Source organism: Nyctibius grandis, chromosome 23 (assembly GCF_013368605.1).
Source record: "Nyctibius grandis isolate bNycGra1 chromosome 23, bNycGra1.pri, whole genome shotgun sequence".
Lineage (NCBI taxonomy): Eukaryota > Metazoa > Chordata > Aves > Nyctibiiformes > Nyctibiidae > Nyctibius > Nyctibius grandis.
Genome location: NC_090680.1, coordinates 5140575 through 5164788, shown reverse-complemented (window position 1 = coordinate 5164788; position 24214 = coordinate 5140575). Strand labels below are relative to the sequence as shown.

Below are 24214 nucleotides of genomic sequence, written 5' to 3'. Positions count from 1 at the left end.
TTAATTCTCTGTACAAGTATATATACAGCATCAGGAAATGTTACGAGACAGAATTCCAGTGCTGGCTAACATCCTCTGATATGCAAACCCACCACCAAATAAGATGTAGTTTTCCTACACTCCAGATTCTTCCCAACCTGTTCCCACAGCTGTTGGATTAAAAAGTCTCAGAAAGTTAAAATGGAGAAGCACTTGAATCATAAGTGCTGGGTTAATGGTTGGACTTGATGATCTTAAAGGTCTTTTCCAACCAAAACTATTCTATGATTCTATGATAATAACCATTATCTGACAGATCATTTTGTACCGGGAGAGCTTGAAATTTCCAACTGACTGACAAAAATAGCTACTGCTTTGATGAAAACTTGCAAAAAAAACCACAACCCGCCAAACCCTCGAATTTTTTTAATTCTTTTCACTGGAGATGATTAAAAGCATCTTACCCTGGATTATGCAGCTCAGTATGGGCCCCTAATAAAAGACTTCACTGCAAAATTGCCGTATGACTGAGCGAAACAATGGCTTCTTTATTAATATTTTAAAGGCTCCTGAGGGAAATGCTGTACAGCTGGAATGCCCTCAGTGAAAGGTTCATTGCCATGCTCTGCACTTCTGCTGTGTAATGTTTTACAAGCTGCGCTGCCCCGTGAATGGCGAGAGTTAGTTCTCAGCTGGTAGGGGCAGCTTGCATAACACCAGACGAGTTAATCGGTAACAAGCAATGCAGGAGACCTTTGTGCTGAGTGTGACACACACAAATTCCACACTAAGCACACTGACGCTTCTGAGAGTTACTCATTGACATGCTTTATTAAACTCCTTGGACTATACCTTGGTGCACCCAAAAGATTAGTTTAACAGAGCTGCATCCCTCTGACGCCTTCCACCCTGAACTGCTGCACCATAACCGCAACCCACGGGTCAGCTCACTGCTGGCACGAAGGCATTTCCGAGGTGGGCTACAGCAAGCACCTTGCAGCACGCCCACGTGTCGAGACAACGGCAGCGGGCAGGCGAGGGAGCAGCCAACAGAGAAACGCAAGTTGGCAGCCCGCAGAGCACTTCACAGAATCACAGAATCACCCAGGTTGGAAGAGACCTCTGGGATCATCGAGTCCAACCGTTGCCCTGACACCACCATGTCAACTAGACCATGGCACTAAGTGCCATGTCCAGGCTTTTCTTAAACACCTCCAGAGATGGGGACTCCACCACCTCCCTGGGCAGCCCCTTCCAATGGCTAATGACCCTTTCTGAGAAGAAATGCTTCCTAATGTCCAACCTGAACCTCCCCTGGCAAAGCTTGAGGCTGTGTCCTCTTGTCCTATCGCTAGTTGCCTGGGAGAAGAGGCCGACTCCCACTGCACTACAACCTCCTTTCAGGTAGTTGTAGACTGCACTAAGGTCACCTCTGAGCCTCCTCTTCTCCAGGCTAAACAGCCCCAGCTCCCTCAGCCATTCCTCATAGGTCAGACCCTCCAGACCCTTCACCAGCTTGGTCGCCCTCCTCTGCACTCGCTCCAACACCTCAACATCTTTCTTGCAGTGCGGGGCCCAGAACTGGACACAGGATTCAAGGTGCGGCCTCACCAGTGCCCAGTACAGAGGGACGATCACTTCCCCAGACCGGCTGGCTACACTATTCCTAATAGTGGCCAGGATGCCATTGGCCTTCTTGGCCACCTGGGCACACTGCTGGCTCATGTTTAGCCGGCTGTCGATCTGTTACTTCTGTAACAGGACTCTCTTCTTACGGAAATGGTTATGGGAAGCATTTGTCGTGCCCCTCCGCCACAAGGCGAATGCTCCCCTCCCTGCTCTGAACAGCTTGCTAAAACACCAGCCTACCCCCAGCCACCCCGAATAAAGGCAAAGGGAAAGGAGGCATAAGGCGTGCTTCTCCTGGCACTGTTTGGAATGAGAGACCAAGGACAGCTGGCTTCTAGCAGGTGGAAGACATGCTGCACCTAAAGCCCAGGAGCAGCACAGCTCCTAGCACTCACCAGAGCATTTAGTTAACACCAAGTCCGAGGAAAATGGTTTTCATTGCCCACAGCACTTGTCCAGACAAAACACATCTGCTGAACTGGCCCATCCTATCACCGCTTATAGTACGACATCACCTCCCATCTCCCCAAGGCTGGATCCAGCCAGATGAGCTTCCAGTGCCAGAACTTGTGTGAGCCTCCGTCTGTCAGACCACCACGGCCGATCTGTACAGCAGGATGATATTACTTGTTTGCTTAAATGGCTTAGAAGCAGTAAGCCAGGCTCACAGCACAAGGCTGAGCAAGGGAAAGAAGAGCTTCCAGCAGTACCTTGCACAGTCTGGAGTCCCCAGCCTTATTCTTGAACACCGCTGCACAGCTGAAATTCAAAGAAGTGATAGGGAAAAAACCCCAACCATCGTGCCAGCTCTCTCAGAAGACAAACAAAACCCACTCCTCTTTGATAACAGCAAAATCATCCGCCTTCGATAGGTTATTTTCATGTCTGTGGATGCCGCAAATAGCTCTGAGGCAAGGGAGAAGGCCAGCAAATGATACTCGAGGAGGTCCTTGCTCTTGCCTGGCTGGAAAGCTGCCTGCGACACTGAAAACTGACACATCTCCCTCCACAGTCTCAATGCCCATGCGGAGGCACACACGCAACACCCGGAGGAGTCAGGGGAAAGAGCACCCATGGGGACGCAAGACTGAGAAGGAAGTTGGCACATCCTCCACCCCCACGAAAACTGGATTAACAGCCCCCTCCCCTCCACAGTTTCACACACAGCCTACCAGACAGGCAAAGGCACAAGTAAGCACACTCCCGCAGCAATTGCCACATTATTGTCCACCAGAAGAATTAGTCACCTAATAACACCATCTTCCTCTGCAACAGGGAGAAGGTTTTTCACCCAGAACTCAAATTTTACCCATCACAGAATCACAGAATCACAGAATCAATCAGGTTGGAAGAGACCTCAGGGATCATCGAGTCCAACCATTGCCCTGACACCACCATGGCAACTAGACCATGGCACTAAGTGCCATGTCCAGTCTTTTCTTAAACACATCCAGAGATGGTGACTCCACCACCTCCCTGGGCAGCCCCTTCCAATGGCTAATGACCCTGGCTGAGAAGAAATTCTTCCTAATGTCCAACCTGAACCTCCCCTGGCAAAGCTTGAGGCTGTGTCCTCTTGTCCTAGCGCTAGTTGCCTGGGAGAAGAGGCCGACTCCCACTCCACTACAACCTCCCTTCAGGTAGTTGTAGACTGCAATAAGGTCACCTCTGAGCCTCCTCTTCTCCAGGCTAAACACCCCCAGCTCCCTCAGCCGTTCCTCGTAGGTCAGACCCTCCAGACCCTTCACCACCTTGGTCGCCCTCCTCTGCACTCGCTCCAACACCTCAACATCTTTCTTGAAGTGCGGGGCCCACAACTGGACACAGGATTCAATGTGCGGCCTCACCAGTGCCGAGTACAGAGGGACGATCACTTCCCACAGCAAATCCTTTTTCATGCATATCTTACTGAGGGCAGCATCCTCTCCCTCTATGTAGAAGTATACACACACATATACATGTATGACTATTAAGTATTTTTTAATTATGCAAAGAAAGCCCATGAGACTGACTGCCCAAACACCATGGCGTAGGAACATAAAGCTAGTGTGGGTGGCTCAGACACAGCAGGCTCCACCTCAGTGGAGAGGCCTTTCAGGTTACCCCAGATGTGTGCAGTCTTATCATCCCCGGAGTGTTTTGCTGCAGTACAAATGCCCTTACGGAACTGCTCGCGAAAACAAAATGCCTTGAACTGCACAGTATGAGCAACAATTTACAGGCAGAGCGTGCCAAAACCCAGAAATACTGGTTTTGTTATAACTGCAGGTCTAGGCTACCAGTTTTTTAGTAGTTGCAAATTATGTGGATTCCTGCATAATCTGAAAGGTACTCGGTCACTTGAGACCCAACGACCTGAGGTGTGTGTACAGCACCACCTCCTGTGGAAAGTTTTACTCACTGTACTTCCAGCGATGTGAATAAGGCCTTCACTGACTGATTTTTAATTTCACTTCTTCAAGGGGCCACATAAACCCTGAAGTCTGGTAGCCACACCACCTTGTACCAAGTACTTCGATTAAAACTAGTCCAGGAATGACTAATTTCAAGGAAACTTGTTTTGTCTAGAGAATGATGATTCATCAGCTCCAATGGTTTGCAAGCTTCCATTTCAACAAGATACTTATCAGAAATGTTCCTCAGGTCAAAGACAGTGAATTGAGAAACAGAATCATCTTTCACCACGTGTACATGAAAGACACAAATGCAAACCCGTCTCTAGTCTGAGAGAGAGAGCAGAGCACTTGGCACATAAAACATTCACGTTCCAGTCCTTGCTCTACCTGACTCAGAAGGAACGTGAATACAGGTGAGTACTGTAACTGTTTGCTTGCTCCAAATAGTACCTGCTTTATGTAAAACAGAAAAAAACCTGATGAGACGTAGGGCAGTACCTGCTCTGGATGTGGGATGTTAGGAAGAATTTCTTCTCAGAAAGTGTTATTAGACATTGGAAGGGGCTGCCCAGGGAGGTGGTGGAGTCACCATCTCTGGAGGTGTTTAAGAAAAGACTGGACATGGCACTTAGTGCCATGGTCTAGTTGACATGGTGGTGTCAGGGCAATGGTTGGACTCGATGATCCCAGAGGTCTCTTCCAACCTGGTTGATTCTGTGATTCTGTGATTCTGTGAAACAAATGTGAAACAAATGATTCTGCTCTGAGTGAATGTCCTACACAACATCAGTTGATCAGAAAATTTACGAAACTGCTGGTTTAGCCTTCAGTCACGAAACCCCATCATCTCACAAACACTCCATTGCTATCAGATTCCCTTCTCTACTTCCTCCTTTCTTTCCTCTCCCTATTAAATTGTGAAACTGCTGACAAGGCTGAGAAAATGGACTGTTCGTGTCTATCCATTGTCACTTGTGAAAATACACTTTGTACTGATACGAGGACACACAAATCTATGAGGTGAATAAATAAGTGCCTGACCCAGTAAGTCAAAGAGCTCATCCAAGAGGCTTCAGGTCAATATTCACCCTCCTCCTGTATCACTGCTAGGAATAAAAGAAGCAGTTACAGCTTTACAGCTGAAAATACACTGATTTTTCCATTGTGACCAGTTGCATTTTAGGCTCAGCTGCATCTCCCCTCCTCTCTTGAGCCAAAGCGAGCTATTCATTAATTCTGGTATGCTTTAGCTACTGCCTAAAACGTGAAGTAGTTTGTAGAACAAAGACAGGAGTTAAGGGTCAAACTGGTGGGACCAAGTGCTGGTCCTTGCTTTTGGGGTTTGTTTGTTTGTTTGAGGGTTTTTTAAGATTAAAAGTGAACTTTCCTTTTTCCAGGGCCATGGAAAAGAGGTCTAACAAAAAAAACATTGAAAAACTGCTGTACTACATTAATTAAATATAGCGTTCTAAAACTAGGTGCACAAGCTGACCCTTACTTAGTTAATTAATCCTTGCTGTTCCTGAGACAGGGTTGTTCTCTCTCCTTTCCCCAAGTACTCCTTGGTCATGATTTTTCAGAGAAAGGTCACTACCACTAGTGACTGTCAACTAAGTATGAACCACCAAAGTCACCCAGAGTTTGGCTATTAACTCCAGCGAGCGTTTGATCTAGCCCTCAATTACCTCTCTCATCTCCTCTAAGAAGTCTCCGTTTGCGGACAATCAGATAGCAGCTGCCATTGCAAACACTTTCCAAATTTCAGTTAGATCTTAAACTGTGGGTGATGAAAATTGCAGAGAAGGGTGGAGAAATCTTAAAATAAGCAATATCTGGCACTGAGGATACCTAACTGAGTCCTCAGGAAAGCATCGGTGTGTTCCCTTCTACACAGGAACACACCTTTATTGTGCTTCCATAAATACTATGCATTTAAGGCCCATGATAGGACAGTAGATCAACCAGATATCTCCCCTTTCCACCTCCGTTTGGTTCTGAAAGTTCAAAAATCACAAAAACAATTAACACACAGACCAACCTATTCAGCTTCCTATCCACAAAGTGCCAACAGCAGTAGTCCCTTTGACCATCTTGCCTTCAAGGTCCTTTGGGCACTGCTGACCCTGCAGATGTGCACACCAAACATGCGGCCACAGCGGAGTCAGGACTGTGGCAGGGATCTCTAAAAAAAGCCAACAAACCACACCACCACCAAACAACCCCAAACCAAAACCAAACAAAAACCAAAACACCCCACAAAACACCATAACCAACCAACCCAACCCCCAAAAAACCCCACCAACGTGTATGTAGTGGGAACTGGAGGAAAAAAAGTGTCAGAAATTTTGTGTCATGATTTGTAACAATGATTCTGCAGTTTGCTTTCTAAAATTTGTTGCATTTCATATTTTATTTTGGAGAAGAGAAATACAAATCAGAATATCTTCATACAGAATTTCAGAGCCACTTTCATGCCAAAATTTGAAAAGTGGCTTTGCCAAGCTCAGATAAAATTAGCACCAGAGTTAGAAATGAAACTCTGGAGTTCCTACCTCTTGTACCCGCATTCAGCTTGCCAAACTTACCTTTCATCAGCAAAACAGGAGTGCAAAAATTTGCATATAGGCTGGTTTTTGGAGCTATACTGGGTCGTAACTGCAGCAGAGTATTAACACTGCAGAAAAAACAATGCCACTTGAAGAAAGGAAAGAGACTACTAGGGATGAATTAATTTTCTTTGAGGTTTTAAAAAGCATCCTTCATCTTTGTAGCATAAATCTAGTAGTTGGTCAGATTTCTCTCTGAAATTTACTCCAGACTCCTCCTCTACTTATCAATTCTCTTACAATGACACTGTAAAGCTTTTATAGCAACAGCAGCGTTAACATCTCAGCAACAGCAACGTCTCCTACCAGAACACGGGCGTCAGGAACACACGCAAACTCCGTATCAAAAGAAGCAAGTTCCACTGCGTCAACATAGCCAAGGTCATTCTCCTCAATGACAAGTGCCTTACCTATCTCTGAATTCACCTCCTCCGAGGCTGGGAATAATTGCCCTGTTAAGCTCAGTATATTAAAATATTCAGGATTTGAGCTCCTCTCACAGAAAAGCTCACTGAGGAAGAAGTCCTTCCCAAGGCTGATCTCTGTGAATACTGTATCATTTCTTTTTCATCAGTTGTGACACGCCCTTGCACTTAAATAAATCCAGAGGTTATTTTTTTATTTTGCTTACCTAAGTTTTCAGGCAGCTACATTTCTTACAGAACACAGATTTAAAGATACTCCAAGAGTTAAAGTCTTAGCAGCAAAAAGGTTTCCATAGTTTACATTATAATGCTTATTTGCCAAACAATCAGAATGACATTCACTGCTTGATTTACTCATTAAAGAACATTGATCAATGTCCTTTACAACTGCTGGCTTAACCTGGACTGTTATGGAAGAAATAGAGAGGCGAAGAGCTACAGTCTGTGTACAATTATGCCTACGGTAAAAAAAGGTTTTAGACCCCTCTCCCCAAAAAATCCGATCAATAAACGCCTGTTAAAATGACCAGTCTGCAACGGGAACTGCAAGGTGTGTAGCCAGAGTTATACCAGATCAAGAACTTAGCTGTGAGATTCAAAGGACAAACACATGTAGGGGAGACCCTGAGAAAGAACTCCAGCCTCAATTTTTGTTTTGGAGAAGCAATTCAACTGCTTTATCCCACCCACCTCACTTACAGTGGCTGTAAACTCAATTTAAACAACTAGCAAAATGGAGTTATACCTTATACCTGCTTTGCACCAGCACAAAGGACACAGACTCTGGACACGAGAATTCTGCTGAAGTACTAAAATGCTCTGTAAGTGTTGGTGAGTCTTCCATTTTTCCCTTGCAGGTGATGCCTTTTTTTCTGCTGCCATTGCAAAGCCATGACTGAGGGATTTGTGGCATGTGGTGACAAATACCTGTTTGCTTGTTTAAATCCAGTCCCTTTGGGCAGAAACCAGAAGTTGTCAACGTCTAATGACAGCTTGGAAACCCTTTAAAAAGCTGCAACTTTGTTGATACTAGCTGCCACTCTCATGGTTGAATTTCACTACCCTGTTCCTTAAAGGAGATGCAATTTCCTGGCAGACAGCACTTGAACACACAGATCTGAATTTATTTCATGAAGGGAGATGGTGACGCAGTTAGCTCTTCCTCTCCTCAATGAAAACACCATTTTGGTAGTGTAAAATTACCCGAGCTAGGAAAACTCTTGCTGCTCCATCATTCTGCTATAGTCTTGACAGCAAAACACTCACAACTACATGTAGAGTATGAGTATTTTTCAAGTATATGAAAAATATAGTAGTATATTTTGAAATAAATAGTATATTTGAAGCTATGCATGCACTGGAAAAACATCTGCACTGATGCAGAGTTCCACCCAAGATACGCTTACACACCGCTTCAATCCCCTGGCACTGACCTTAGTTTTGAGGCGTAGAATTAAGTGAGTGAGCTTGTTCTGGTTTTCATAGTGAGTGAGTACTTCTGTCTTTATAAACTCCCTTAATTTAACATTTTCCCATTTTATTGGACTTTAATGAAAGCATACGAAGTCAAAATTAGATCATAATTAGTAAGCTAATATAAAACACAGGAAATATCAACTGATGTGCATAATTATGACTGTCTACAAATAAACCTGGACCCTGTTTGGAGAATTTGAATCCCTAGTAGCTGTAATATACCAAGCCTCACACAAGCTCATTGTAGAGACAATCCAGATCAGGAGTCATGGTGATCATCCAAGAAAGGGCTAAGAAGGTGTCCCTGCAGAAGCACTGTTAGGTACTGATATCCAGTCCCAAGGACACATTCAGCCGGAGAAGACTCTTGACTTTCATTTCATTAAATACTTCATTGTACTATATTCACTCAAGAAAACTGCATGGATTAATTTTTTACAGTATCAGAATTAACCTTAATACACTCTTTGCTTTTGTTTCTAGTTGATCATTGGTCTCCAACACAGCTACTCCACATATAAGACACTTCAACAGCTTAAAACAGTGTCAAGTACAGCCTTTCACTTTAAAACTTCCTATGATACAAATATAGCATATGTTTGTCTATCAAGTCTTACCTCCAAAAGCCCATCTTCAGGTAGGTCTGTGCAGTGGACAGCATTCTGAATCTTGTTCTTCCCAAAGACAGCACGCAGAGTTCCAGGTCGGAGATGACGGGCTAGTTCCTGGTGAACACAAGAAAACCAAAAGACCTTTGTGACCCACAGTGTTCCTTTATATCATGGACCCAGTAGAATCTTATAAAATAAAATATTATTGTGCTATTAATATATGTCTGGTACACCATAAAAGAAAACAAAGAGGGAAATTCCAGCTTGCACTACGCATACACAACTGCTGAAAAACCATGACCAAGACTGTGAAAACTAACTGCTCGAAATTGGGCCACTCAAGCCACCTCAGGTGAAATCCAGGACCCTTCATATTACAGATACACCTTCCTGGGACTTGTATTAATACAATCAACTCATGTTAACACCTTTGCAGCTCTCAAGCGCAGAATGTGCTGTCCTTAGTAAGCAGACACAAGCACAGCACCTTGCAGACGGCCTCCCCTAACACTGAACTATTCACCTCAGAACTTGACATTTGTGAGGGCCAGCTACCGAGCAGCCTCTTGGTCTTCTCCTCTGTGGTGTTTCTCTGACACTGTGACTAATGCCAACATCTGATCCCCTCTGAGGATCAGTCCAGACTCTCTCTACATCTTTCTCTGTTCTTTGAAGTTGACATTTCAAGACTTCTTCATCCACAATGCCAAACAGCTCCTTGGCCTCTCGGAGCGTTTCTCTTACTACAGCAGATACCACTCAAGTCCTGAGATAACATTCCTCCCCTACCTCTTTCCTACGGTATATCTCCCATCTCACACTGCAGAGGACGGCCTTCATTGGCTCTCCCCTCCACCATGCTCTTTCTTTCAAGGCATAATGCAGTCCTGCTATACTTCTCTGCACTATCACCTTGCAATGTTGTCTTCCAACCCCTTTCCTGTGCCAACTGTGCTACACCTTGTCGGCCTCTCTTCCCAACACCCTTGAGCTCTTTGCCAAGCCTACCTCATGCACAGCGTGCCTCCTTCTAAAATTCAGTGGTGATGGCATTAACCACCTTAAAACCCTTTGGACACTCTTCCATGAGTGCCTCCTGAGCACTGCTGCCTGTGAGGGGACAGGCCAATGACAAGCTCACGCTAAAACAAAAAAAAGCATTCTTCCTTGCCGACAGAGCCTGTGTTGGCCCCTCTCTGAAAAGGCACCGCGTACGTTAGGGTGTAATCACTTCGGAAGTAGCCAGTGCGGTTTCACTGTGCCACTCCCAGGTGTTTGTTTCAGTGTCACAGCTGGAGGTTACTGCCCCCGCAGCCCAGTCACCAGACTGGATCGCCCAAGCATTTCTTAACTTTCAGTGTCAAATGGGTTCAAAGTGACTTCAGCAGTGGCTCTTGGCTGACCTGGAAAGCTTTGCACGGGTACAGACAAGAACCACTCACATGATGCACACTCTCTTCTAGGACGGCAGTGGATGTTTTAAGCTAGTCCCAAAAGATCTCACAAGAGCATTAACTGACCACACCCTTCAGCCACTTTCCAGCTTCACCCACTTGTTGTGTCTCATTACTAAACTAAGACAATTGGACTTTATGGGCAAGATCTTCTCTAAGCCCAGCAAGTCCTAGATATTTTCTTGTAATAACAATTAATAATTATGGTGATCTGTTACCTAGTAACCCAACCCTGTTACCTATGGTGATCAGTTACCCACCTGGAAGACAATTAGATTGCTTTAATGTTTGGAGTGTGTCTAACCCAAAACCCCAGGAGAAGTTTCAGTTCCCCATTGTTGCTCTGTGTACGTCACAGGTTATACAGGATCTTTGGACATGGATGTCAAGGATATTTGAATAAGATACACTCAACATCAAAGCAATTTTGCTTCAGAGGAAAGTTCAAGAGTTTCATTTTAAAAAAATAAGCCCCAAGGAGAAAAAAAAAAAACCTCCTCTACATGGTCCTCACTAAAGGCTTGTGATAAGAAAGTCTTCTGGAGAAACAAAAGTCACATGCTAGTTAACTATAGCTATGTGACACTTTAATCAAGCCTTCCTTGAAACGACTGTTGATTCCAGTAACAACTAGCTGTCAGGAAGCCAGCAATAGCACTAGGCTTTCAATTAGTTTAAGGAAAGTTTGAGCATATTAGAAAAAAATATTATGGCTATGAAACCTTTGGAAACACTTTAGCAAGAAACAGCTCAGATCTAAAAAGCTAAATCTTGGTATTTTGCATTCTGTTTACTTCCTATCCAACAAACTCTTTTGCTCCGTCGTCTGACAGGTCCAAAAATGGTGCTTCTTATGAAACTTTGCCAAGTTTTCCCTTGACCCATCTGCCCCATCAAACCCACTTTTCTTTCTTTTTTTCTCCCTTTAAAAGCAGCTATGACCTCCTGACTTATTATTTGTCTAAGCTCTCATTTCTACTTCACAACTTCACAACTTCACAACAGAAGACCTCATGTTTCTTCTTCTCTCGGACTCACTCCCTCTTGCTACCATTGGCAAAGGCTCCTACTGTCAATGGACGCTATCTCCTGTTCTTCCTTCCATTTTTCAATGCAGGTTGCTACGCGTTCTCCTGCCCTCCTGAAACTCAGCAGCCATCTTGCACAAGAAGGGACTCATCCTGTCTGCCTGGGATTGCATTAGGTCAGAAGTACACAAAGGTAGGTCCTCCAGCACTTTACACTGTTAGCACCTGATCAACAAGAATCTAAATAAGCCTTTGCCATCAGTTAACAAGCAGGATGAGAGGTGAAGCTGTCTCTGCTTATATTTACACAGTCAAAAAAGGACAATAATTGTCAATTCCAAAGTTTTACTATTCCACCTCTTTCTTACTACACCACTGAGGAACCCTCAGGGAACAAGGCCTCTGTAAATGATGGAGATACAACAAGCTGTATTGATCATCTATAGGTGTCCTTTTGTATGTACGGCTGGAAATTTTGGGTATGTTTCAGGGAAGGAGGAAGAGAGCTCCTTACAGAACTTACTCATCATAGCACATCTTAATATACACTCTTCTGCACCACAACAGGAAGCTGGCCAAGCATTTTATTTATGGGGCCTCATCTTCAACAACAGGGAGACACAAATATAACAGCGGGGTTTGGGTTGGTTCCCCCACACCTCTCCATCCCCTTTTAAACATCTTTTTCCCCAAGCTTGCTGCTGAGTCTAGTTGCTGGAGTATGTGTTTTGTGTACTGGTTTTCAAAAACTTTTTGAAAGGAGTTAAGAGTGGGATGATGGAGGAGTTAAGACCAGCTACAGCTCTACCATACGCATGAGAGGAGAGTAACATATGTGTGCACAGGAACTTCGTGTGCGTGCGTAGTTGGGGATGCCATGAACTCACACCTCACGTGAAGAATACACTGTCTGTGGCAAAACACACCAGGGCTGCTGTACCAAGAGGTTTCATCCTCCTTGGTCTTACTCAGCAGGCTATTTCATCCCACCTTACAGGCCAGGCTTTGATCTACAGCTAGCCCCTTTGAAGATCCTTGTCCTACACAAGATACAGTTGCACATATTTCATGTTCCTCTCTATCACATCACTGTGCCCAGTGCAACGCTACCTGTATGAAGTGTTTGGCACATTTAAAATCTTTCTATTTCTATACAAGTGAAGGGAAACAAAAACGTCACGAATGTAACTAATATGTCAAAATCAGACTGAAAAATATATTTGTGAGCAAAGCTCATTAACTGCTTTTCCTTCAAACATCTGTTTTTTCATGGGCTGATGGGAAGTTATATAGAATAGTAACACGAATTCGAGCCAATACTGGAGATTTCAAGAAAATTTGGCCAGGTTTTTTAAAGCATCTGCCCTAAACACTTAATTGGGTACCTAGAAAGGCTGAAAGGCCACTGCTCTTAAACATCTCTGCATGCTTTGTTGTTTAAATGGCATTCAAGAAAAAGCCAAGGAGGCAACCACTGACTCTCTGCAGCAACCATTCCCTCCCTTCTCAGTGGGAAACAGCATAAACTCTGAATGGACCAAAAACACATAAAGAAACTTTTGCAGCTTAAAACTTTGCTCTACTTGAACATGAACTAGAACAAGGGAACCTTGAAAATTCATTACTGGTCCTCTTGAGTGAAACAGCATAAAAATAAGGGAGTTTGTGATCAAACCCTCTCCTACCCACAGTGTGTTCCCAGGGCAGGTTCATTCTTTTAGGTTTGCTTTCAGCCCAGCAGCATCCAGATGACCTCCTGGGCTGCAACAAACTCTGCACAGTCCCCTCTAAGCCCCCAGTAAAAAAACCTTGTTTTCCTTCTCTATCCGAGCCCTGACGGCGCATCTGCTCCTTGCTCTTCTCGGCGTTCCTTATTCATCACCCTTTCTGAAGGCTTTATGCTGCCTTGGTCTCCCCACCTCTGCCTTCCCCACCCTGAACTCATGAAGCTTTTTCCTTCTGCAGTTCTCCATGCTCCACTGCTGTCATGAAAGAGATGGTCCCTGTTTCCCCTTGAGGGTGCCAACTGATTCAGAAGGCAGTAGCCAGCCTCAGGCAAACAAGCAAGTGCCTTTCTCCTTTTAAGGACCAGCTATGCCCTTGTCAAGAGAACAGAACACACATTAACTGTGAACAAACAAAATAATGTAAATTCCACCACTCACCGTGGAATTTGTCTGGTGGAACTTCAGCCATCTGAAAGCTTCCTCTGTAGCGAGCAGAGGGTGATAAGCTCTTTCAGAAGAAAAGAGTCTGTCTCTTTTGCAGTACAACAGCTATACAAACTAGGTAGGATAAGTGCTTCTCTCTTCCCTTCCCATCATCACAGCTCTTCAGCTGGCTTTTATTTTCAGGGGATTTTAGCACCACTCATATCACACACTGCTGGCTGCAGCAGGGAGCTGCACAAAATACTCATTCCTACACAAGCCATCAGCAAGAGGTAAAATGGTAAAAGCAGCACAGCCCCTGTCATGCAGAATATGATACAGAATCACAGAATCACAGAATCAACCAGGTTGGAAGAGCCCTCTGGGATCATCGAGTCCATCCGTTGCCCTGACACCACCCATACTCCTTCCAAACTCCAGCCAACCCATTTTGATGTGTGCTTCCTCCCCAGTTCCCTCAGCTCTGACCTGGTTTATGTTCCCCAGTTTCAAGCAATGTGCCACCTTACACTCGACATCAGCTGCTGCAGAACACAACAATTTTCTACTCCTGCATCTGTCCAAGGTCCATTTAACCATCCCTAAATGCAGTGCTAAGCCTTCTGTCTACATTATACAGAGTAAAATCCACATAAGATGGTGCTGTTGCCACTGTAAAATCTTTTACTGGGGAAAAACACATTTTGCCCTGAAACCTGGGGCCCACTTATTGAAAGGTACTTCAGAAAGTTTCTAAACACAAAACCAGGTCAAGGTTAAAGACAATGCAATAGGTTTCCTTCAGCTTACATTTCACAAACCAGTTCAGAAGTCTCTTGTTGACAGAGTGACACATTTTCTCTTTCTTTGCGTTCCACACAAGCTGCAGCAACGTCAGGTACAAACATGGAGTCAGGATCAACAGCCTTACGCACACTTCCAGGGGAGTCAGTGTTATCAGGAAGTCTTTTGTACTTTCCACGTATCACAAAGAAGTAATCAAACTAAACCAACCCCCTCCAAACACACACACACACACTAACCACGCCTCATCTTTTAATCTTTATCACAAAACAAACTGATACACAGGTTTGCAAGAATCTGGAAAGGCTGCATTGAAAATCTTTATAATATTCAGCCTAATCTTCTATCTCCTGAGCACTGTGCCTTTGACCTAGACATTCAGGTTGTCTTCTCCTGACTGATGGTAAAATATTTGTGCCTCAAATCACTTACTGGCCGTCCTGACAACTTGCTCATATCTTTAACTGAGCCAAGTCTGTGTGCGTATAGTTATGTACTTGAAACAGCGTGGCTGTAAAGTTTGTTCAGCAAATTAAATTATCTGATCCAGGCAACAACAGACAAATTTTCAACTGCAAGGCTGTAAAAAGTGCATCTGAGGCTCACCTCCTTCCAAAATCAAATAGTTTTGCAACAGTAGCAGCAAGTAATCAATCCATAGTTTATTTTGTTACAAATGCCTACTCTGGTCTGAGTGAAAAAACAAACAAACAAAACAAACCAAAAAAAAAATCTGCTTTTCTGTTTATTTTAAAGTCAACCTACCTCTGAACTACCAGTCTGAAGCCCTGTATCTTTTGGAAGCTTTGTTAACCGACCTAAAATTATCCTCCCCGCTCCAGTGTCGGCAGTTTTTCAGAAGCTCACAAGTCTGTACAAGTTGTTACACACTGTCTCCTTCTCACCCTCCATCCCCTGAGGCACTTTGATTCTCTGTGCTTCACTCCCCCACCTTCCCCAGCACTCCTCCTCCCTGGCAGCCCCAAGGTGCTGCACCAGCTCCCCGCAGACACTCTGCTGTGGGCAGCAAACGTGGCACGTTTGCCAGCCTGAGACAGCGTTTTTACTGGTCTTGGCACTTCTGGTTGATGCTCAAGCAATTCTAATGATAACTGCCCTCCTCAGAAACTTATTTACTGTCGTATTTGTGTGCACTGCCACGGCTGGTGTGCTGAATTTAGGTAAGAGCAAGCAGCCATGCTGCTGAGTTAAGTGTAAACTAGATGGGATGGTGAAGTCTTGAGGGTAACTGACATAACAAATCTAAGTTGGTTGCAAAATAGGAATAAAGATAAATTATCTAGCTATCTTGTTGTATTATCTGGGTGCAATAAGGGATACTTACATTAGTTGACAAGTTGGAAAAGTGAAGCGTTTAAGAACTGAAAAGCAACTAACCCCACAAGACAACAGAAAACACAGTATAACTGTAAATTTGATTATTAGTTGCGTTACTGTAAGCTTTAAAGGTGTAAATCAGTATTTGTCCTACTGATGCTTTTCCAGTGCCTTCAAGGCACGCAGAATTTCATCCATATATTAATTCACCTGTAAAACAAAGATAAAAAAATGCTAGGCTGCAAGGGATATTTTGGGATTTCATTAATTCACATCAGCGAAATATCTGGAGAGCCTCCAGTGAAAGCTACTATGAAGTTGCAAGACATTATTTTTAGTCTGCAGATATCTTAGCTGAATTTTCCCCTTTAAGAACAAGAAAAATGATAAATTATCTTTTTCCTCTGCAATTTTTGAGACAGAAACTTACATTTGCAAAAGCAGTCCAGCTATCTGAGCTTTACACTTTGCAAAGCAGAAAAAACTGCTTCAAAGTACTATGGAGACTTCCCCAGCTGAACCAACTTGGGGCTATCCACTTCACCAGAACATGCAGACGGACTGAAAGACAAAACTCACGAGTCTGCTGCAAACCCCAGAGATCCTTCTCACTCGGTGCTTAGCATGGGGGAGAGCTTTCCCTTCCACTCTGTGCCCTCAAACCTCTCCGATCCAACAGCAAGCTCTTCCTTGGAGGCAGCAGTGCTGCCATCTCTTCCCACACAGTTGTGAACAGCCCTGTTCTGACAGAAGGAATCACTCATTATTTGTGTTACAACTGTTTTTTAAAAGCCCATGCTGTGTTCAGGACTAGCTGTACTAGTCAGTGTTCCTTTACATACTAAGAGACAGTTCCTGGACTTGAAAACTTATACGAAGAGACACAAAGAACAGAAAATAGGAGCAGAACAGACTCCATTTTTTGGAGTGGGAAACCAAGACAGGGAGACCGTAATTTCCCAGGGGCACAAAGAAATAAACACTTCAAAAGGATCTTAAGTTCAATATCTAGCTCTTAGCTCAGGTCTTTTGAATCCTGGACCAGTTCCTCAACTATTCTCTCTTCCTGATTTAATGCTGCTTTAATTCCTGCGTAGCACTCTGATGATAAGCCACGGTTTGCAAAACTCAGGCCATGGCCAGGTCACCCAGGGGAACTTGAGAGCTACCATGGGAACATGAAGAACTGCTGCTCACCCATCTTCCACCCCAACCTCGTTCTAGCCCCTTGATCTGGGAAGTCAAGGGATGCAGAGAAAGGGAAAACTTCTTAGTAGGAGTATCCAAGAGGAATCCCACGTGCACACCAGATGCAGTCTATCATACTGTAAGCAAAAGAGGCTGCTAAAAATTCTGCTCAGGTGGCCCTGCAGTAGAACAGAGAATATCAGCCTAAACCAACCAGACCAGCAAGCAGCACCCCAAATTATTCAGCAGGTTCTCAGCATTTGAATTAATCATTTTATATCCAGTTTTTAAAACGCCTTTGTTTAGTTTCCAGTGTCCACAGACAATGAGACCAGTGGTACAGAATGGAAGCTATTGCTGCAGCTGTTCTCATGGCTGTCAGCACTTGCAGAGAGGAGAATTTTAAATTAATAATAATAATACCCATCATCATCAGAAATGCAAAACCAGACTACCTGCTTCTTTTTCACTGAAAAAAGGGAAGGCCTAGGCCATGGTATTTGTTTTCACCCCCTTTGAAGCCTTCAATGATGTAGCTCAAGCAGAAAATAACTGCAGATACGTTCTGGCCACAGCATGTGCATCTTGCATTACTCCAATGGCATGCAAAGCACCTAGGGAATTCCAGTCCATACACACCCTGTTGCAATATACAGTACAAGAATACCACCTATGCCACCTAGAAAGCCAACTGATCCCTCTTACGGGAAACCCACTTGAGAAACTGATAGATCTCCTTCCAGCAGTGATCAGTTCCCCTCAGATCAATCTCTTCTGTACCGATTTATCAAGAGTACATAAGATACACTGTGATCTGCAGCTCCTTTTCTGTTTGGTTATTATTATCTCTGCCACCAATTTATTAACCAGGCAGAGCCTGAATAAGCAGTCCCGTCGGATAAGAGTTTGATTGGTCTGATCATCCTCTTCACCTGTTTATTCCAAGGGATCTTAAAAAAAGAAAAGTCACGCACATCCAAGAACTGACTACTCATACATAAGCTGCCAACTGAAAGACATCAAACCTTTTGGGACAGCTACAGTCAACTTCAGGATACTCAAGATCACATCATCATTGTGGTTATATGGAAAAGTAAGTGCTCTACTGCCCTTTTTCTACACCTTTATAACTTCCTCTATTGCACGTTTCCAACAAGCACCTTTGTGTGCTGACTCTTGCTAACTGCCTTCTACAGTGCTCTAGAAAAAGCGCTTGTAGCCTTTTCTACCAAGTTCTACCTTGACTTTTTATTTTCTTAATAGTTTTTTTTTACTGGAGATATACTCCGTATTACTTCATACCTTGAAGTATACATAACAGCACTACAAAACTACTATGTTCCAACCAGAAGTCAGGAAGCATTCAAGTGAAGGACAAGGCTATCTATAGTCAACAAAAGCCTGAGTCAGGCATGTAAGCAAATGCTTTTAATCTATTCAAATCAAAGATTCTGCAAACACACAAGGTCACTGTGACCAGGATGCTAAGAAACTGGAGAAGGAGAAAAGGTGATTTAGTGCAGTAACAGTATCATTTTCTTTCCCAGAGCGACCTCAGCACTTCCCATATCTTCTGGAAACACCACTCCCTTTTTCCAAGGAAGGGCTGAAGTTATACAGAATTTGTTTTTTGCTGAATGTTTCTTTTCAGGGATTAACTTTTACATACTCAAAAACATCACTGTCCAACAAGAGTGATCTGCTGTCTGCTGTAACCAAACACAAGGGAAGCAAAGAAAACAACCACATAGACTGAAATTAACTGAGAACCATCATGTTCTCAAAAAGGCTCTTACCTTGTGCCTTTACGGACTGAATATATCATTGAATCTATTCTCAGAAACCTCAGCAGCTACAGCAGAACCTTAACAGAACAGTCCAAAGGAGGAAGTGGGGATTAAAAAGAAAAACAAAATAAAAAGAAAGGGAATTACCAATGAAGGTAGACCTGTGATCACAGAAGGAGACTACAACCTAGGAATTCTGATGCCCAGCTCTGTGTCGTGCTGACAAAGACTACATTTTCACAAGGGGGAAGAATACTTTGATTTTTAAAAAGTGTTAAAACCCTCCCGTAGGCAACGTAAATTGCATTTTAACCGGTGTAGCTGGGAGAAACAAGCCCTAGAGAGAACCCTGCTGATTACCTTTGATCAGCCTACTGGTGTAAAATTACATTGTGTATTTGTCTTTACCATCACACGATCACCTGCTATGTTAGAAGCCTACCTCTTTTTCTACAGTAGTGAGAAACAAAACTTCTCTCCTTAATCCATCTAAGACACGTAAGCAGAGTTACAATAAATATGTGCTATTTTGAAATGTATTAGCTAGCATTATTTAAAAGACAAACAAGCAAATGCTAAAAGAAACTAGGCAAGCAAGCGCTTTTAAAACTTTGTGTGGTCACCGTTTAAATAAAATATGATCCATCTATACGAGATACTAAATCTGTAACACCACTTTCTAAAACATGGCATAGATTCAAAGCTTGGAGAGAACCTCATCAGGAAGTCGCAATACAAACAGGACATGGAAGCATTCATTTTGCAAAACAAGACCTGCAGATGTGCAGTTATAACCAAAACCCTGCACAGTCTGAAAAAAAAAAATGCCCTCAAGGCTGAATAGACAAATTTATGTAACTCAAGCATTTATAAGAATCTTGTGTTCATCACAGATGCTTAAAATACCACTTTTTTTTTTTTTTTTTTTAATAACACTGACCTACTACTGTGGAACGCACTCAGTCTGAGTGCAAAGGGAGCCTTTATGATCCCTAAGCCAGTCTTACAGGCTTCTGTCATACCTACCTATAGATACAATTAGTCTTTGGGATTTCAGATTAGGCTAAACATCTTCATGTGTCTGCAGGGCTGAACAGTACAAAGTCCTTAACCAAGAAATTGGTTAAGGCATGAGGTTCCACCGGCATGAGGTTCAACAAGAACAAGTGCCGGGTCTTACACTTGGGCCACAACAACCCCCTGCAGCGCTACAGGCTGGGGGAAGAGTGGTTAGAGAGCGGCCCGGCGGAAAGAGACCTGGGGGTGCTGATCGACAGCCGGCTAAACATGAGCCAGCAGTGTGCCCAGGTGGCCAAGAAGGCCAATGGCATCCTGGCCACTATTAGGAATAGTGTAGCCAGCTGGTCTGGGGAAGTGATCGTCCCTCTGGACTGGGCACTGGTGAGGCCGCACCTTGAATCCTGTGTCCAGTTGTGGGCCCCGCACTTCAAGAAAGATGTTGAGGTGTTGGAGCGAGTGCAGAGGAAGGCGACCAAGCTGGTGAAGGGTCTGGAGGGTCTGACCTACGAGGAACGGCTGAGGGAGCTGGGGTTGTTTAGCCTGGAGAAGAGGAGGCTCAGAGGTGACCTTATTGCAGTCTACAACTACCCGAAGGGAGGTTGTAGTGGAGTGGGAGTTGGCCTCTTCTCCCGCGCAACTAGCGATAGGACAAGAGGACACAGCCTCAAGCTTCGCCAGGGGAGGTTCAGGTTGGACATTAGGAAGAATTTCTTCTCAGCAAGGGTCATTAGCCATTGGAATGGGCTGCCCAGGGAGGTGGTGGAGTCACCATCTCTGGATGTGTTTAAGAAAAGACTGGACATGGCACTTAGTGCCATGGTCTAGTTGACATGGTGGTGTCAGGGCAATGGTTGGACTCGATGATCCCAGAGTTCTCTTCCAACCTGGTTGATTCTGTGATTCTGTGAAATTGAGCTTCAATCCTTACAAAAAATGGCTAGCCCTATGAGGTTTTGCAAGGAAAGGCCTAAAAACCTAGCTCCAGGATACCCTGACACATTGTCCATTCTGGGGAGCAGCTAGGAGGTCTCTATAGCAGCCCAGTAAGTCAAGGAAGATCAGTAACCAATGCTGTTAGTGCCTTGTGGCACATCCCTGCTTTCCTTCAGTCTCTGGGCTCACGTTCAGCTTCTCTCCTCTTGCTAAAATAGGGTAAGCTCTTCCAGCCTGGAATCAAGCACGAGGAAGAACTAGCTCAAAGCCAGAGACAGCCCAACACAAGGGAAAGATGGGAACACAGATGGGAAGCCTGAGGCTTCTGAAGTTGATGCTACTTTCCAGGAGGTCATACAGGATTTTTGACAAAATGTTGATAACTTCCTGAAAATGTCCAGAAATTGCAGTTAAGAAGGTGCCTTGTCATTAGGGAATATTAAAATATCATAGTGACAGGTAGCAGAGGAAACTACAAAAAAGCCCTACATAGACTAGAGGGGCTTTGGCAGCCAACTGAGGAAAAAAAAAAGCATTGTGGCAACTGGAAACCAGATGCAAATGTACTCCAGTTTCAGTCCTCTCCCAGAGGTCCCCAGCACCTTCTCTTCGAGGATGAAAGCAGCAGACTCCTCCAGTGTCATGCCTCTGTGGTGGCAGTGGGCTCGATATCAGACAATGCAACATATTTTATTATCTATTTCACCAAATGACGGTAAATCGTGACCACTGAATCTAAGTCCAGTTACCTCCTATCCAGGATTTTTTTTAGGCAGAAAATGTAGTACTGCTGACATGTTCAAGTCTGGTAGCTCTGGAGCCTCAGAGAAGGAGTGGCAGAAAAAAGTCTGAAAAAAACCCTGTAACCTTGCCAACATTCCTCAATCACATTGGATTTAAAGCAGAGTTTGGTCTTCAGGGCTCTGTCAGCATTGAGTTTCCTGATGGAGACTGCCAGTCACCACTAATAACAGCAATTTTCATCACATATGCAAGCTACCCATCAAGAATCAAAGTGAGCCTACAAACTCCAGTTCCACATGACAGTGAACAGCCATCATATGACAGCAACCTTCAGGCAATAACAAGCCACATTTAAAGCAAGCCACTTGCAAGCAAAAGGCTCCTCCACCACTACTAGTGCTCTGATTTTTGTTCTGATCTCCCCACAAAGACGTATTTCAGTGAGGCTGAAGTCCCCCTTCCTATCAAAGGACTTCCCATCGCCTGCAAAGGGTGGCTTGGAGAAGACAGTATGCAAGAAACAGAGCTCTAAGCAGGTCACCTCAAAATTGTAACTAGGTCATGCCACCACAAAGCACACACACATGATTAAAGCAAACGGGGTGGCAGGGGAAGGGTGGCAGGGGCTGGCAGATCTCTGCAATACCCACAGAATCACAGAATCAACCAGGTTGGAAGAGACCTCTGGGATCATCGAGTCCAACCGTTGCCCTGACACCACCATGTCAACTAGACCAGGGCACTAAGTGCCATGTCCAGTCTTTTCTTAAACACCTCCAGAGATGGTGACTCCACCACCTCCCTGGGCAGCCCCTTCCAATGGCTAATGACCCTTTCTGAAAAGAAATTCTTCCTGATGTCCAACCTGACCCTCCCCTGGTGAAGCTTGAGGCTGTGTCCTCTTGTCCTATTGCTAGTTGCCCAGGAGAAGAGGCCGACTCCCACTGCACTACAACCTCCCTTCAGGTAGTACCCATTCAGAAGCAAGAGAAACACGCCAGGAGATCTTACTATGAACACTGAAATCATGCCTGTAGAAATTAATTATTGGATTCTTGACTCTCAGCTGCTCCCAGGGCTACAAACAGTTTTGACAGGAAGAGCAAATATGACATTTCTGTATCAGTCTTGTTTCTAGTGCAGCCAGTGCAGACTCCATCTGTTTTAAACCAGGGAAAGCAACTCGCTGCCACAGGTGTGGTGTTTGGCATCCACACAGACACAGGCTTGTCTCTGACAACAAGCTGTAAAACTTGCGGGGGTAAATTCCAAACCATACACCCACATATCGATCATCTAAAGCGGTGGTGGCAACTCATGGGTGCAAGTCACATTACAGCTGTGGGTCATTAGAGCACAGCTGGCTTAAATCTTCCTTTCTTCTAGATCTAGTCTTAATAAGCCTCCTGTCCATGCACAGAGGGGTGACACAGAACAAGGGAGGAGAAGTCCTGAACCCACCGAGACTTTGGGCTTTATGAACCAGCAGCGTCATCTCAGCAGAAGGGGGCTGCACTAGAGGGAAGAATCCCCCTCCACAGACACTTATTCAGTCAAAAATTACCACGGCCCCCAACTAAGAGGCCTTGGCACTGTCTAGAACACACTTCCATTAGACCTGCAGAGGCTGATGTGGAAATTACAAACTGAAAGGACAGTCAGATGACTGACCCTAAATCACATCTAAGCAGTTCAATCATGTCTTTCCCATTGCAGGCTTAGACAGCAGGATATCGTAACTGGGATCAATTGATCTGTTTGCTGCTCTGGCTGATAATGGTCTAGCGCTGAATGAAAATTTTTATTATTATTACATGACTCAGGCTATCTAAGCAGATAATCAATTATATGAAATCTTCGTCAAAGAATTAGATTAATAAATCTGATTTCTCTTGAAACACATTATGTATTTCACTGTCATTACTCTGACCAAGGCTCACTAGGCAACAGGGAGAATCCACATTGAAACAGCTATGAAGGTATTACCAGAAAATGAATACTTGGGAGCTCAAAAATAGTCTTTATATTTCTTTATATCTTCCACTGAACTACTTTTTATGTGATGTAATATGAAAATGTTGTGCTGCTAACGTAGTTCTAGGAATGAACTTGAACATTTTTGGCCTCACGTGTAGATATTTTTTCAGTGCTAGAGATTCACAGGATGTCTATACAAACAAAAATCTTACAGCTATTGTGCTCTTTGGCTCATACCGTTACCCTTATCTAACTGATGTGATAACTGAGGCAGAAACATATTGAACTTTTCATCCAAGGTCACACAGCGAGGTCAGGAATGGAGCTCTTTCAGTTCACTGCTTTGTTTTAAACCATTTACTCTCTCTTTTAACTCTGGCGTTGATTCAAAAGTACAAAAGACTGTTAATACACTGTCACCCTTCAAATTGCAAATCCCCAATGTAAAAAGAATGTTGGTTAGGATCTAAAGCAAAGATACGAAAATCCCTTTTCAGCCCACTGGATGCAGAAATATTGCAGCACGTCCCATCACTTTAATAATATCTCACAGCAGAAGGTACTTGAGTCACTTGTAGCGTACTGCCAACCCTAACTAAAAGCTCTTAAGACCACTAGAAGTTATGCAATCAGCCAGAAACATGTAGCTGATGTAGACTCCTGGAATCA

General features: G+C 44.0%; 1 protein-coding gene across 1 annotated transcript in view; it reads right to left on the bottom strand.

The window, feature by feature from the left end:
* NME7 (NME/NM23 family member 7) overlaps positions 1-24214 on the bottom strand; it is a 97198-nt gene that overhangs the window by 10037 nt on the left and 62947 nt on the right. The window contains exon 11 of the mRNA XM_068417323.1: positions 9129-9236. Coding sequence (XP_068273424.1) covers positions 9129-9236 — 108 coding nt within the window. The remainder of the gene's footprint in view (positions 1-9128; positions 9237-24214) is intronic.